We start from the raw sequence: 17,418 nt of genomic DNA on the forward strand, positions 1-17,418 counted from the left end.
GTGGGACAGAAAAAAAAACTATTTAGACGTCTTTCAGTCAACCCTTTTCAAGATTAACGTTGGCAATGGGGAAGAAACATCGTAGAAAAATGTGGTCAAAAGACCATGCATTAATAGTGAGGGTAAAATAAAAAATATATAGGGCATGGGGGGGGGGGAAGAAACAATTTCAGCGAATACCCATGAGTTCTAAATTATGCGTATACTCTCTTTGCTTACACAGGAATGGCTGGCGTAAAGTAATGTATACAACCTCGAGAATGTTTAAGTGAAAACTCGAGCGCGCTTTGTGTAAAACCGAGAAATTTGTATCCGTGTATCCGTCAGTGCAATTTTAACACTGTAATAAATGTTCATCAATTGCTGGTAAACGCCCGGATGTTGGCCTTTTTGTGCATACGTATAAAAGGGGGGCATGTTGGGAAATTCTAACCTTCAAACGTTGAATGGTATAGCCCACGTAGTCAGCTTCCCACTGACTGTTAAACCGATAAACAACCATATTATATTGAGTGGTAGGGATACTATCCTTTCGAAAGGAGGGGAAGCATTTCTCGTCCCAAACACCGTTCGAACCTTCGTTGGAAAATAGCAACGTGAAACGGGTGTAGCAATTTTATGCGAAAACTTCTGGTTTTGACACCAATCCACGAGAGTTTCACATATATGGGACATTGTTGAGGGCCCACAAACGTTCCACCTTTAAACGTCAACATTTTATTCCTCACACATTTTTTAATTACGTGTAAAGGATAACCATTAGCCAAAAGGCTAATGGCTATCCTTTACACGTAATTAAAATTATCCTATTATTTCAGTTATGATTTGGAGTTCCGCATCTAGTTTAGTACTAGAGATGATCAACAAAGCCCGATACACTAAAGTTTTAATCAGATTTAATTTTCTGATTTTAGGGGAGAACGAAACCCAGCTAATGTATTGCGCTGTAAATGTGGGGTTTCTATATATGCTTATAGTAAAATCCATACCGGATATTTCAATGAGAACATCTTAAACGGTAATGAGTCATTAGCTTCACCCTCCATAATAAACGTCGATGCAGCGTGAAGTAAGTTTAATTGTTCTAAGAATCCCTCAGCTTCCGTACAGGAAAAAATGTCATCCACGTAACGGATACAGCACACCGGTTTAGGAAAACGATCGAAAAGCAGTTTTTCTTGAAATCCGATAAAAATATTAGCCAATGTAAGACCTAAAGGACTTCCACTTACTACCCCATCATCTTGACTATACATGTTCCCGTCAAAACTAAATTCTACCGATTCAGTCGCTAAACCTATGAGTTCAAGAAATATATGCTCAGGAAGGGATTGCTTACTTAGAGAACCACGACACACATCCTGATAGTTTAATGCAAAGGCAACAAACTGGATATGTCAAAGGAACATAAATATCCAGTAGTTGATGAACCCTTTACATCACGAATAAATTATAAATATACAAATAGATGACAAAACAGTTATATTCCAATTTCCATCATGAAAAACATTTCATTCGGAGAGTTCATTCAGATTTCAATATTAAAATTAAAAAAAAAAACTACCCGTATTAATAGAAGAAGTCCAGTGTAATGGAGGTGTATATTTGGAGGTAAATTAACAAAAGCAGTTGCTCGCCTCAGTGGTTAAACAATGAAAAACATAGCATCCGATATTAGAGTTTAAAAAAGGATTCGATTTTGATCTTAATTGTCTGCATGAACAGTTTTCCACATTTATAAGTTTTTTTTTTTAGGTTTTGTGACTACAAATCATAAAACTTTAAGTTTCATCCTATGCAGTACCCAGCAAGCATTTAGAAATGTTAGAAATTTTAACGTGACTATCTTAATATTTTTTCGAACACTTCTTCGTTTGATGAGAAGAAATAGCATGATTTGAAACACCGCGGATAAAGGAGTAGCCGGATTTAGATTTTTCTGCCGAATAATAAAAAAAAAAATACTTTTTGTAAATTACTAATTAACAGCTCTATTTCTTATATATATATATATATATATATATATATATATATATATATATATATATATATGTGTATATATATATATATATATATATATATATATATATATATATATATATATACAATCCGTTTATGAGCATATACTCTCAATTGATTATATATACGGATAGCGTGCAATAAGAAACACCTCTGATCCACTTTCCGTTGACTGATCTAGCTGAAATTTCGCATGTGCAATGATTTATATGTCTACGGATTGTCTCGGAAATTACAGCTCTGAACTAAGTGTGGTTTCTGTTTTACAGGTGTTTGAACTGAGTCAGGTGTAAAGTGGAGCCTGTTGAATGTCGAGCAGTGATTCGTTTTTTGTATGTAAAAGGACGCACACCACAGGTAACTTTTGATGAAATGAAAGAAACTTATGGTGATAATCCCCCATCATATGTCCTTGCAAAACGCTGGCATCGTGAATTCAAACATTGCCGGACGTTTGTGAAAACAGCTCCCTAATCTGGTAACCCCTTCTGCTATTGATGGGGCATCTGTCCGTCAAGTTGAGTCAGCCATTTTGAAAGATCGGCGTATTACTATTCGCCAAATAGCCCAAGATGTCAAGATTAGTACAGGGTCTGTGGAATCTATCATTCATGACGATTTGCATATGCATAAGGTGTCTGCCAGATTGTTTCTCAAGTTGCTCACACCATTACTGAAGCCAGAACGCGTCGAGTGCTTGGACATGTACCAAGAAGACGAGTCAAAGCTTTTCAAAAGACTGATTACACAGGATGAAACCTGGGTCCCTCAGTATGATCCAGAAACCAAATCCCAGACAATGAAGTCGAAGCACTTGGATTCACCACCTCTAAAGAAAGCAAGGGTTCAGCCCTCCACAGGAAAGGCTATACTCACAGTCGTCTAGGACCAGGGCGGTGTAGTGATGACAGATTTACTGACAAATGATACCACAGTTACAGGAGCCTGTTATGCTTCACTTTTGAAGAAATTAAGGGAAGCTATCAAAATCAAGAAGCGGGACAAGATCAGCAAATGTACCCTTCTCCTGCAGGACAACGCTTCGGTCCACAACTCGCATGTCGCCAGATTAGCAGCATGGGCCTGTGGTTATGAAATCAACCCCATCCTCCCTACTCTTCTGACCTTGCACCCTCTGACTTGCGCATCTTCCCAGCCATGAACTTGTTTTGGAAAGGAAACCGTTTCCCAGATGATGCAGCCTTGATTTCTGAAGTCACGTCGTGGTTGGCGGACCAACCTGGGGTGTTCTACAAAAACGGTCTCGAGAGCTGCATCAAACGATGGTAGAAAGGCATACCACTGGGTGGTTCATATGTAAAGAAAGACTAATAATTGTGCCAAGTTTCGTTGCTCTACTGCCATGGGAAGTGGGTCAGGGGCATTACTTATTGCACGACCTACGTATATATATATATGTGTGTGTGTGTGTGTCCGTGTGTCTGTGTGTTTGTGTGTTTTTGTGTGTTTTCGTCAACAGTAATACACAGCGCGCAATTTGGTATTGTTTTTCATTGCGTGTTAAGTGTTGTAAACTATCAAGGGTTTTAATCCTCGGCCCGAGTAACCAATAGGAATAAAACCATTTCTGTAATGAGCTGGAACCCGTACATGCCGGCGTTATGCTGGTTCTGTGCATATGGCTCAGGAAATATAGAAAAACATAACAAAGACAGAAACGAAATTTAATTTAAAATAAAAGTTCTTACAAATGAAATTATTTGCGTGTCAATTATACTCCATAAATGATTGCGAGATTCACTCCGAATTAACATGCCTTGCATATTAACAGAGGGGATCAGAGCAAGAAAGTAAAGGATAGAGCGAGGGAGAGAGGAAAGAGGAAAATACCAATGGTGTGTGCGTCAGTGTGTACGTGTGTCCGTTGTAAGGTTAGACTGTATATAAAGCTGGCGTGTTAATTCTCGGAAGAAAAAGTACACAGCAACTGTTGTAGATCGCTAAAATACAATAGGGGGGGATAAAAGGGCGTTACTTTAATAGAAAAAAAGTATAAATAATGCAGATTTGTCTCTTTAGAAATCTTACAGATAAAGTTGCAAAAATAGTGTATGATAAGCACCACTTATCTTTCTTTCTTTCTTTCTCTCTCTCTTTCTATCTATCTATCTATCTATCTGTTTCTGGTACACGCACGAAATATAAATATAATGAAATAGCCCTATTCATATAAAGTTTATTACGCTTATATGTTGAAATAGATGTGTGTACTGAATTAACCCACTATCTAATTAAACTGTTAGGCGCACTGGATCGTAATGTGGACTATATTTAATTAATTTCACTTCTATGCTGATGGGGTAAAAGGAAAATTTACATGCGCTCTGTTAAAACTCGGAAATAAAAAAATATATATACATTAAACATAAATAAATTAAATATAAAAAATAGTAATTAATAATATTAATTGTAAATAAAAAAGTAATAAAGATCAATATTAAATATATACATAATTTATTCTGAAATTTTAATTTTTCTGGACTATTCAAAAAATGTAATGGCATAATACGGGTGCAAACTCCCAGTTGAAATTTTAAATATTCCAGATTTACATTGAATTTGTTCCGTAACGATAAAAATGCAGTTCATCAATATTACCTGAAATTCAATTTCTGATGAAGACCTTTTTACAGGTACGGAAAATAATGATGGAAAAAAGATGGGGACAGATCGTATTTTTTGTAGGTTTCTGACTACTTTTTGATTGTATTTGAAACAAAATTTATTCCTGAATGAAAAAATAATAGTTGCGCACGTGAATAAAAAATTGTTGTAATTAAAAAAAAAATCACAGCGACAGTCCGAAGCTGAAAAATCTAGCTAAATTTTGAAGAGAAATAAATTAACCCTAAAAATATTATGAAAAAAATGTTAGTTTGCTGGGTGTATTTCAAAGCTAATTAGTAAAGTCCTAAGATATTGAATATTGTACAAAAATGCTTAATTAGCCCACAAAACCAAAATAAATAAAACTTTCTAGGAAAGCGTTCTACGGAAGCCCAACTGTCAGAAAGTCAAAAGAGTGTCTCAAAATGAAGTCAAGTAGTTGGAGGGAGCTAGGGAGTACTGGCTTTCTTTTTCACTTTAGCCGTTCATCCGCATTTCCTATCGTGAACGTTTGAATAATATTTTACCATTTTAATTTTATTCTTTTTCTGTGTTCTTGCGATTGAATTGATTTTATCAAGATTATATAATAATTAAGTAACAGCGAAAGTTACACGTTCATTCAAGCAAAGAAAACTTTAGAATCTTACATATAAAAATTACGCGACACATGCAATGTAAAAGAAAGTAGAAATATTTTTTGCAATATTATATTAAATAACTAATGCTTAATTCAATGATAATGTCAGTAGTTCGCGGAATTATTTATTCTTAAAGTTATATCGAACACATTAATACGGGTTTTAGGTTTTTTTTCGTAATGTTCTTCCGAAAATTATTTTGATTTTTTTATTGTTGCAATTTACGCTTCTTTATTTTCATAAAAAAGCCAAAAAAAAATGCATCATTTTTTTACTACTGAGCACCATAATGTTGTAGATGTGTTTTTGTTTAAATAAAATAATACACTTCCAGGGAGATTCAAATAAAAATAATGAGTTCATTATATTCTGTGATCATTACTTAATTAATACTGAACAGTTTATTTAAATTGAGTAATGTCCTGAGTTTTGGTGTATTTTTAAGGAAAGAGAGGGGTCAAAAGTGTTTATACATTTTGAGGATCGGCTATTCATTTTACACGTACCTGGCTTTTTTACGACCAAGAATTGAAATTGAGGTTTTTTTTTTTAGTATCCAACTCATGTTTCGATTAAAATCTGTAGAAATGATTCAAAATGTATAGTTTATTAGTAATTATGATTTTCTTTCTTCGGAAAAAACAAAACACAGGAAATCGTAAAAACTGCTTCCTCAGACGAAGCAATGTTATCTGTCCCGTGACGGGTATTGTTTGTCCGGTTTTTACTCATATATCAATTTAAATCCTACAAAATTACCTAAGCTATTTACCATCTGTTTCTTATATTACTACTACTACTACTACTACTACTACTACTACTACTAATAATAATAATAATAATAATAAATATAACTATGATAAGAATAGAGAGAAAAAGAAGAAATATACGAAACAGAATAACAATGATATTAATGATTTGATCGTACGATTGATCCGATCAAAATCGATTATCAATGTGAACATCATAATATTACTACTACTAACATTGCTACTACTGCTACCACTACCAGGAACAGCGGTGTTACTACAACTAGACCTATAACTACTCCTACTACTAGCCTACTAGTACTACTACTACTGCTACTATTAATAATAATAACATTAATATTAATAATACAAAGACAAAAAATACAATAACTTTAAAGAAATCCAAGTAAATAGAAGATGACAAAAACTTCATGATCCCTTCTCCAAAGAATACACAGGTTCCTGTACGCGTTCTGATGCAAACCAATCATGAAAGTTTAAGGAGAATGAAAAGCACTAATAATATCTCCGCTAAAAGAGTGAGAAAGATACATTAATATTTGTGAATCTGAAATTAGTAAAATTCATAAGTAAATTGCTGCTGTGATAACGAGCAAAGTATATGCAATGGTCAGAGAGGAAAAGCTTACTGGAAATCTGTGTTGACTTTCCATTCAGACTCCAGACCAACTGTTCACATTGTTAGTGTTAATAATCAGTGCTGATAACTTGTATTGAAATTCCTACTGAATAAGTAAAAAACAAGAAAGAATGGTAAAAAAAAGAAAGGATGGTAAAAGAAAAAAAGAAAAACCAAATGAATTAATTGTAAGCTCAGCGTCCTGTCTTCTCAATCCATCCTCCAAAAAGTGTCAGCATAAACTGGCACTACACAAAATAATCGATGAGAAACGAGGAAGATGGAACGACTGAGAAAAGAAAGTACTAACCGGACCTCCACGGAGTGCAGAAAGGACTGGGACCTTGGGAGGCTTATTACCAACCCAATTCCAGGGAATACCAATGGTTGGGTTGGTACCAACGAGAAATCGATAGTAAACGGCTATTATGATAATACAAACTAATTTGCAAAGGTTATCGAAAAAAGTGAAGGAGGGGGTGAGTATTTAGCATTTTTTTTTAAACATAATAGTTGTTACGAAGACTCCAGGGAACACTACAGCTCGTTTTCAAATATAATATTTTGATGGCGAACTGTGTGAAAATTATTTTTGAATAACAACAATATTAATAATAATATAAGAAGAAGAAGAAGAAGAAAAAGAAGAAGAGGAGAAGAAAGAAGAAGGAGAAACTTATCGAAAGAGGTAGCGAGGATTGGAAACCTGGGAAGATTGTTATCACTCAGACTCCAGGGAATACCAGGGGTTGTTTTAGAAGAGAAACCTTTGATGATAGCATGTGTGGCTACTTCCAGTGAGTAAATAATAGTAAATAATAATAATAATAATAATAATAATAATAATAATAATAATAATAATAATAATAATAATAATAATAATAATGAACGTATCCAGTAATAGGTGGCCGATATTTGAAATATAATAAATAAAACCTACATCCGCAAAGTGCTGATACACGTTGCTTCGTTTCCTTGTTTGTTGTCAATCTGATGATCAGAAATTTTTCATTGTTCGTGAATAATGCTAAATAATAAATGTGTCTTACTAATTAATCTAAATTAATACAAAACAAGTATAACATTGGCCTAAAAGAAAAAAAACGAAACGGCGAAATAAAACAAATGGTACAGTCTTCCGTGAATGACATACATATTTTGAAAACTGAAATAAACAAAAACTTTTGCAGGAGTCTCCACGTTGAAAAGCCAATGTTGTAGTGTTTGCCACCTTAAGGGTTCCTTTGAAGTTAGCTTCCCCCCCCTCTCTCTCTCTCTCTCTCTCTCTCTCTCTCTAGCTCTCGAGAAATCACGGCTGAGCTGAGAAGAAAGACAGGAAGAGTTAGGAATTTCCCTTCTCCTCCTCTTATTTTTCTTTTCAACTTTAACCCCGGCCTCTCTTTACACATGCACTCAAAACAATACCATCATCTTTTAAACAAGTGAAAAAGTCGTCCTACTACTAATAATAGTACTAATATTAATATATCAATACTACTAGAACAATGACAATATCAATACTACTGCTACTAATAATACTACTACTAATAATAAGCCCACCATTGCCAATTTAACATTAAATATACCACTATTTCTAGACGCTACTGCTATTAATATATTTATTAATAAGCTTTCAATTACTACGACTACTACTATTACTCCCACGACTTCTGTTTAAAAGCTGCTCCTACTGCTGCTTATTACTACTACAAGTAATGCCTACCACTACTACTACTGGAATTAATAAGACAGAATGAATGTTGATACTGCTACTATGACGACCGGTGGTACTACTACTTTTACTCCCCGGCAATGTGCTGCTACTACTACTACTACTACTATTAAGCAAGCAGAGTCGAACACACGCGCGAACACACATGGACAGCAGGCTGTGGTAGGACCCAGTTATGTACCACGGATAACACTGGACAATATGGATGTATATATACATATATATATATATACATATATAGTTAGTATGCTATTGGTGTGTATATTGCGCATATGATTGCAAGAAAGGAATACTAACCAGAAACCACACCTGGACGTACTGGGGAAAAATATATAGTTTTTCTCGACTTAAACTTTTATCTCCACACTCTGCACACATTCTGCACACCGGGAAGAAGGTGAAAGGATATATTCAACGAAGCCAAGAAGTTAAAGTTTATAAAAAAAACTTTCCGCCAACAAAGACAAAATAAAAAAAAGAAAACAAAGCCAAAAAATTAAACAAAAATCACGACAAAACAAACTAACAAAAATTAACACGCTCCCATACATATATATGTATGCGTTTATATATATGCGTATATATATTTATTGATATGGATGAGAGAGAATACCTACCTTTCCGACAGAAGACGAGATTTCGTTACAAGCTGAATGCAAAGAGATAACAGAAAATATAAAAAGGATAAATACAAAAACAAACCATTAACACAAGCGGATTCTTCATTACCTTTTACGAAAAAGGCGGAGTTTGGAACCTAAACTTACTTTTGCTGTTTTGCGCGTTTTAGTATAACATTTTATTTCGCACTCTATTTCATCCCCTCTCTATCTCCCTATCTCTCTCACTAATATATATGTATACACACACACACACACACACACACATATATATATATCAAAAACCTTTCTCCATTTATATATAAAGAAGAAATAAAAAAGCAAACACGACATTTACACATACATATATTACTTATTAATTATATAATGTAACCACAAAAACCCTATTGGTATAGGCCATAAAAAACAAAAAAAAAACAAACAAACAAAGAAACAATCCCTTTTCACATACTCCTACTGACAACTTTACTAACAAAAAATTCCCGGCCTTTATGCGCTCTAATTCCTTGCAGACTTATGAAACACAAGTTTAATCACTGGAAAAATAGCAAAATATGAAAAGGGCACCCAACTATTTCAATCGTGAAACGTTAATATAAACACCCCCCACACACACGCACACGCACACGCACACACACACACACATACATACATACATACATATATATATATATACATATATATGTATGTATGTATATACGGTTGTCTCGGTCTCTTTGCATTTATTCGCCCGTTAATGGTTACCCAATTGCACATTAAATATTCGTGCGTATAGTATTTTGCGCACGAACCCGTCCTGTATTCGTATGATGAGTGTGCGATCGGACCACCAGGCATGCGTGCGTGTGCATGCGTGCGTGTGTGTGTGTGCGAGCGTGTGTGATTGAGTGTGTGCTAGTGTGAGTGCGTGTGTGTGTGTGAGTGCGTGCGTGAGTGCGGTGTGTGCGTGCGTGCGAGGGCGTGCGCCTCGGTGTGTGTGAGCGTTTTCCGTTCCCGTCACATTCCGAGGAGCGGAGTGCTTTAGAGAAGCGGCACCCGCCACAGCAAATATGCTGTAAAAAAAAAAAAAAAGAAGAAAATTAAGTAAAAAAACAGGAACAAAAAAAAAATCAAGGGCACCATGCCGTGGTCTTTCACAACTTGAGGTTGCCGGCTCTTACAAGAAAGAGAACACACGCACACTCACACACACACACACACGTACATCTATATACAATTGTTCCGCTGTCTATCTGTCCACCAGTTACAGCACAGTGAATACGTTAATCAAGCTGCCCTTAAATTATTTAAAAAAAAAAAGAAAACTAACACTAATAAAAGAAAGTAGCATAAACAGTCCAGACAACACATTGCATTCTTTCTTTCGGATGTAAAACTTATCAGTTACAAGGATAGGATTTATCCATTACTCTATTTACAGTGCAAAATTTTAATTTACATTTAAATTATCTTGTCGATTAACTTTCTATTCTTGGTTTCGAAATAAACTGTTAATTGCTTGCATTAATATATACGGACAAGCGACAACTAAATTAATATAGACATCTATTTGACAAGTGCCAGAGAGAAAAGCAATTTCACAACTTATTTAATACGACTGAGAGGCAATGTACAAATATTCAAAAAACAAAAACAAAGCAAAACAAACAACACAAAAGAACTCGCAATTATTTATTCAATCAATTACTATATTATTAGTATAATATATATATATATAAATATATATATATATAGATAGATAGATAGATACACATACCCATATTGATATATAAATATATATATATATATATATATATATATATATATATATATATATATATATCGAGATTTTCTTTTTGCTAAAGAAGATTAATTGAAATATCTCGAAAAAAATTAAACATTATGAAAATTTTATGATGTTTTTATTAAGGAGTACAAGGGACACAAACACATAATAGGAAACATAAAAGATATACAGTTGCTAAGTAAAAAAAAAACATTTATTCATAAATACTTTGTTTTAAACAAAAGACTAGCGCGGATATTGCAAGACTTCATCAGCAAAAGCACAAGTTAAACAATAAACGCTATAAAAGCAAATGAGATATGTCATACTAATATCTTTAGAGAATTGGACAACACCCATAATTTAAAAGGACATACACTAGGATATAATCCAAAAAGATTGTCATTATAGAAAAAAAACAACAAGAATGCATATATAAATATATAGAACATTTACCACGCATTGTATTATTTATACACGTCGAGAACAAGATTTTATATTTATGTAAATAGATGCCAATTGATTAATGCTACGTACACAATACAAATACGTATTTAAATAGATATATATCCTGGCAATAAATACATGCATGCATCCGCATACAATTACATTCAAAAAAGAGAAAATTAATAATAAAAACGCAACTGCATCTTACAAGAATCCAAAAAAATAAGTACCATAAATTATTGGAATCTTGAACAATAGAAACAGCTTATTGGATTTAACACAACTGTTTTTGATTTTCATTTTTTTTTTATTGCCAATTATTTATAATTCACGCGGATCTTGGAAAACAACCTGGAATAATCACTTTTATTTTATTTATTTAACCAACAACAACAGCAGACTGCGATTATCATACATCGTGGGAAGAAAAAAAAAACATTGGAAAATCAAAACAAAACTCCAAACATTTTTGTATACACACTTCGGAGCTAATATTCCTTTGGATACTCAGGTATTCTTCAGATCTGATGTGGAAATGTCATTTATCGTTCTTTCTTGAATCTTCTTTCTATCCAATTGCCAATACTTTTCCGTCGTTGTATATTTCTGTTCATTTTATTTCTTGGCTATAAGTTTCAGTGCCAAATTTATTAACTCCTTCACCCTTACCTCTTTTTCCATCTCTCCAAAAAAAGTGAAAAAAACTCCCTAAAAACAAGGAAATATTGATCGATTTTTCCTTCTTTCATTCTTAATAAACAGACCCATACATACTTCTCTCCATTTAATTATAGAACCATTTAATATATCTTCTTCTTCTTCTTCTTCTCTTCTTCATATTCAATCAAACCTTCATCAATTTCCTCATGCGCTTGTTGACAGATGTGATCAATTGCAGTAACACCATTGCTTTCCTTTTACTAAACAAATAAATAAACATACGAAAAACGAAACAAACCAAACGACAAAAATAAAGTTCATAAAAACCAAATAAAACAAATAATTACTAAATAATAAAGTGGGCGATATGCACGCCAATAGCATATAAGCAAAACTCATAAATAACGCAATAGTTGTAAATCTATCATTATACAAAAACAACGGCCCTTTAACGCCATCGCAAATACAACTAAACAGAAAGCATCATAACAGTAATCAATAATTATTTTGCTATGCAGTAAAATAACACAAACAAATATAAGTTCAACAGACAAAACTATGCAGCTGTAGTACTAACAATTTAAATATAAATTAAACAATACAATAAAACAGCAAAGTAGATTATCTTTCTTTCAAATACATCACACCCACTCTTATATATATATATATATATATATATATATATATATATATATATATATATATATATCGCTTATCATTCCATACGTCTGTTTAAACAGAATATCTCAATGTGCACATAAAGAACTTGTCTTTTTTATATCTGTGATCCAACGGACTATATAATACCACTACGGATATCTTACCTATCAAGGAACTGAGAAATATTATGACAAAAAATATATATAATAAAATAATAAGCAAAAAAGTAAAAAAAATATTTAAAAAAAAAGATTGGTAATTTTACTTACAACACAAACTACAAATATATCAATAATAACACGTTCACACGTTTAACGATACATTTCTTGGTGGATTGTATTCATTAAATTGAAGTGATGAAGAGTTTATCATCTGCGACGATGCGTAATGGAATACCTATAGATTTTTTTGGATAATACAGAGAAAGAAAACCATCAATCGCTCAAAGGCTGAATAGAAGCGCTTGCAAGTTTAACAAAAGAAATAATCAGTAAAACCAACAAAAAAATCTTATTAGAACAAAGTTAACAGTAGTGTGTCTGCAATAACAAGCATCTTCGAACGCGCGCACAATCACACGCGCCTTTTCTAAGCGTCAAACTTGGGTTCTTTAGCTAACGTTGTATGTTCTGCTAGTAAACACGGACTATAAAACATCAACAGAAAAAAAAACACGGCATTCATATAAAAACGTTCAATACACATGTATACAGCCAAACGAAAAAATTAATCTCAAAACAACAAACATACAATAACAATATTTATTACATAAATACATCATTTTGGATCTGGAAGAACCGTTCAAAGAAACTGGTTGACGTGAGACACTCATTATTTTTTTTTCTTTCTTACAAAATGTCGAACTTAGAAGACGAGGGAGGTGCTGAGGATAAGGTGTTTGAAGATGCGCTGTGACCTTAGGACAATCTCCGGCACCACTACCTCCACCTTCTACCGAACCGGTTTCACCACTACTGCCACTACTGATATCCAAGTACACAACCATCACCACTGTTGTCGACACCTTAATTCTGATAGCCGGCAAACAAGGAATTGGCCATAGTGGCAGTTCCTTAATATGACTCTTGAAAAAGTTATCAATGTGGCAGAGGAAAGGGCATGGTCACGTGTGATAACCATGTCACACAATCAATTTCCGGTGAGACAAGGTGTTTTGCAAACACACTCTTCAGATCCACCCAGAATTACGACATCGGACAGAATGACAGCAAGCCACCCAACCGCATCCAACGTTTCCACCAGTCACACAACAAGGACGACAGCGACGCTGTCGCGGAGTGAGAAAACAAGTGTGAACTTATTGTCGTCGTCAACGTCGCCGGCGTTAGCTACATCGTCGACGTTGACGACGGTACCAAGTATGTCGGTGTCGACGTCGTGTAGAACGCGAAACGACACTGACATCCTGGAATCTCTTTCCGATCGTACCTGTAACAGGAACACATGTAGAGTTAGAGTAACTGACAATTGTCAAACTAAAAACATTAACAACAGAAATAAAGAAAACTGTAATATTAGATTTAGCAGTAGTAATGACAGCACCGGGAGTAATAATAAATGTAATACGTCTAATAAGTTTTATAAATATTATCCAGACAGGAACGACAGCCATTATGGGAAAATATCAAACGATGAGATAATCAACTTGAATCCTATAAAGACCAAAGTGAATGGCTGCAGATCGTATACGACAATTCCTTGCGCGAATAAACCTAAAGCCCATCACCAACACATAGAGCACGAGTCTTTCGCAAATAAAACCCATGAAACCCACCTACGTCGCCGCCAACAACAGCCCCAACAAAAATATCACTACCATCGCCACCACCACCACTACAATCGCCAAACCGAAAACGAAGAACAACACATGGAGAACCACAACCCTAACGCTAACCAAGAACCAAAACAGAAACGACATCAACAGCAGCAGTTTTATCTTAGAAGTCTTATTAACCACACTTTCAGTTACAAAACATTTTCGACCCTGTCTTTGTTTTACCTATTGCTCCTGCATCTGTTCGGACCGACCTGTGCGGACATCTGTCCCAAGGTTTGCTTCTGTCAGGCTATGGCCAAGCACATCGGCTGCGCAAAAAGAGGACTTACCGAGATTCCCGATCTCATCCCCAGCGATACAAGACAACTAAGCCTGAACGAGAACTATTTTGCCAATAAAGTATTGGTACGCAAAAACTTCTCCCGCCTTCCTAACTTGGTAGATTTATTTCTCGACGGCTGTGGCATAGAAGTTATAACGCTTGATACGTTTGCAGATTTAAGGCACCTTTCCATGCTTGACTTAAGCAACAATAAGCTGCGTTATATTGAGGATTACACTTTTAGGGGTCTTTCATTAAAGCATTTATTTTTGAACAGCAACCCAGGAATACAATTCGCACCAAAAGCCTTTACCGGGTTTCGAACAGTCGGATTGTTCCTTAGGAAATGTGGCCTACATAACATGTCCCAAGATGCAATACGACCTCTTAATGGAACATTAAAGATGATCTGGTTGAACGATAACAATTTCGAGTACCTCCCCATGGAATGGTATTATCTGTTCAAGACGTTGAGCCACGTACGTCTGGAGAACAACCCAATGCATTGTAACTGCGAACTGGCCTGGCTCTACCAGATGTATGTAACCAACTCCAGTTTGTTCCCGGAGGACGTTGTTTTGACATGTCATACACCCCGGCGACTCAAGACGAAAGCCTTCAACACGTTAACGCTCGAAGATTTTCAGTGTCAACTCCCCATATTCCAAGGGGTCGATGTACTTGTTGGCCCACACGTTGGGAAACTATCTTGCGTGGCAAGAGCTGACCCATCGCCGACGCTGTATTGGGAACGGCCCGATGGATCCATTGAAATGTACGGGCCGTCCGAGGATAGGGCAGTCAAAACAACTGAGGGGGTACTTTTTATTCATAACCACCACACGAGTAGCAATGCTCGTTATAGGTGCGTCGCGAACAATCCAGCTGGTAATGTAACCTTTACCTTGCAGGTGACCTGGCCTCCAAGTGGCTCAACTACGCGACACCTTGTAACCACCGTTCCGATGGAGAATAGCCTGCCGAAATCTCACGGTCGAAGTTCGAACCAGTCAGCCATGAACATGACCGACCTCACGGCGGACGTTCTTTTCACTCTGATGGAGCTGATTGGAGCTGTAATTGGTACTTTCCTTCTCACATTTCTACTCTGTATTCTAGTCTTTCATTTCTTTTGCCGGCAGCAGCGCTCCATGGGCCCGCAGGACAGGGACCATTCAGAGAAACGACGAACTCCTGAGAACCATTATGTCATGGCAGACATCGACGAGAGCTCGATCAAGATGATGGAACACAAAGATCTTGTGAGTTAATCGATAATAATCGCTGATAATCAATATATAAGAAAATGGTTCTTGTAAAATGCAAGAACACTATATATATATATATATATATATATATATATATTTACGTATATATATATGTATATATATACACACAAATATATATACACACATATATATATATGTATATATCCATATATATACATATATATATACATATATATATATATATATATATAAGGGAGTAAACAATATGAAAACGAAACAATATAAAAAAATGATTTAAAGCGAATAAAAATAATGAAGACGGGGAACGTAATTCTAAAGTTAGAAAAAATACAGAACAAAAACAATATGAAATGGATATAATTGTAAACCAGGCCAAAATAAAAAGAAAAATAAACAACAACAAAAAACTAACAATAAAAAACAAGAAACAAAAACATTTCACACGAAAATATTTCGTAAGTTAACAAACAAAAAGAAAACAAAAAAATATTAACAAAACAGAACACATACCGGAAGGAATTGTTTTATTTTTTTTAATTCTCAAAGGAAAGCTATTGCACTGGGAGAAAATATATTTATATTATATTTTTTGGAAAAATGAAATGCAAAAAACAAAAAAAAAATGGCAAAAGGAAAATGTCTTTCTCTGTACAAATATTAAAAAAGAAAGAAAGAAAGGGCCCTTCAAATTCCCAGTCAACCGTACAGTGACTACGTATGGCGCGTGTAATACGTGTAAAAAGTGGCTGTTGCGAGGGACCGTCACTAGCATTGGTGTGCTCTCGTCACAGTCTGGCGGAAAGTAAACAGACAAAAGGAGAACAAATAGAATAAAAAAACTTAAACAAAACCCCTATTTAATTAAAAAAAAAAAAAATGAAAACACAATTTGAATGTAAGGCTTCCCATAACTGCAAGGTGCTGTTTTTGTTGTATAAAATGTATTTAAAAAAACAATAGTAATAGTATATAAAAATCAAATTTTTAATGATTTATACAATAAAAAAAGACTAAAAGTCATTAAATGTGAACGATTTGTAGATCGTATGAATATTAACGTAGCATCATAATCGTCAGCATCAATATTACCAAATATTGTTGGTGACGATTATTATGATTGCCTTATCAAATAAAAAAATGGATATTATTTATAAACAGTAAATTTTACTGAAATGAATTATACGAACATGAAATAAATACAAAATAAATTAAAAACATAAAACAGAAAATAAAACTATAAATATATACATGCACATATATATATATACATATATTTATCAATATATATGTGAGATAAATAGGCATATATATATATATATATATAATTTGTATATATATAATATATATATATATATATATATATACATATATATGCATATATATATTTATATGCGCTGTGACTGACCAATCTTCACGGTTCTTTGCTGTGGTGGGCAATCTATGAGAACCAAAAAAGGTCGGCTGGTCCACGAACACGGATATAATTT

General features: G+C 34.4%; 1 protein-coding gene across 1 annotated transcript; it reads left to right on the plus strand.

Moving 5' to 3' along the window:
* Positions 1 to 8,080: 8,080 nt before the first annotated feature.
* LOC145283490 (uncharacterized) lies at positions 8,081 to 16,321 on the plus strand. The gene has a single exon (XM_080132315.1). It carries the CDS (start codon positions 13,640 to 13,642, stop codon positions 15,950 to 15,952), a length of 2,313 nt encoding a protein of 770 aa, XP_079988441.1. The 5' UTR covers positions 8,081 to 13,639; the 3' UTR covers positions 15,953 to 16,321.
* Positions 16,322 to 17,418: the final 1,097 nt, after the last annotated feature.

The sequence above is a fragment of the Euprymna scolopes genome, chromosome 8, assembly GCF_053919585.1.
Source record: "Euprymna scolopes isolate OS-2025 chromosome 8, ASM5391958v1, whole genome shotgun sequence".
In the NCBI taxonomy this organism is placed as follows: domain Eukaryota; kingdom Metazoa; phylum Mollusca; class Cephalopoda; order Sepiida; family Sepiolidae; genus Euprymna; species Euprymna scolopes.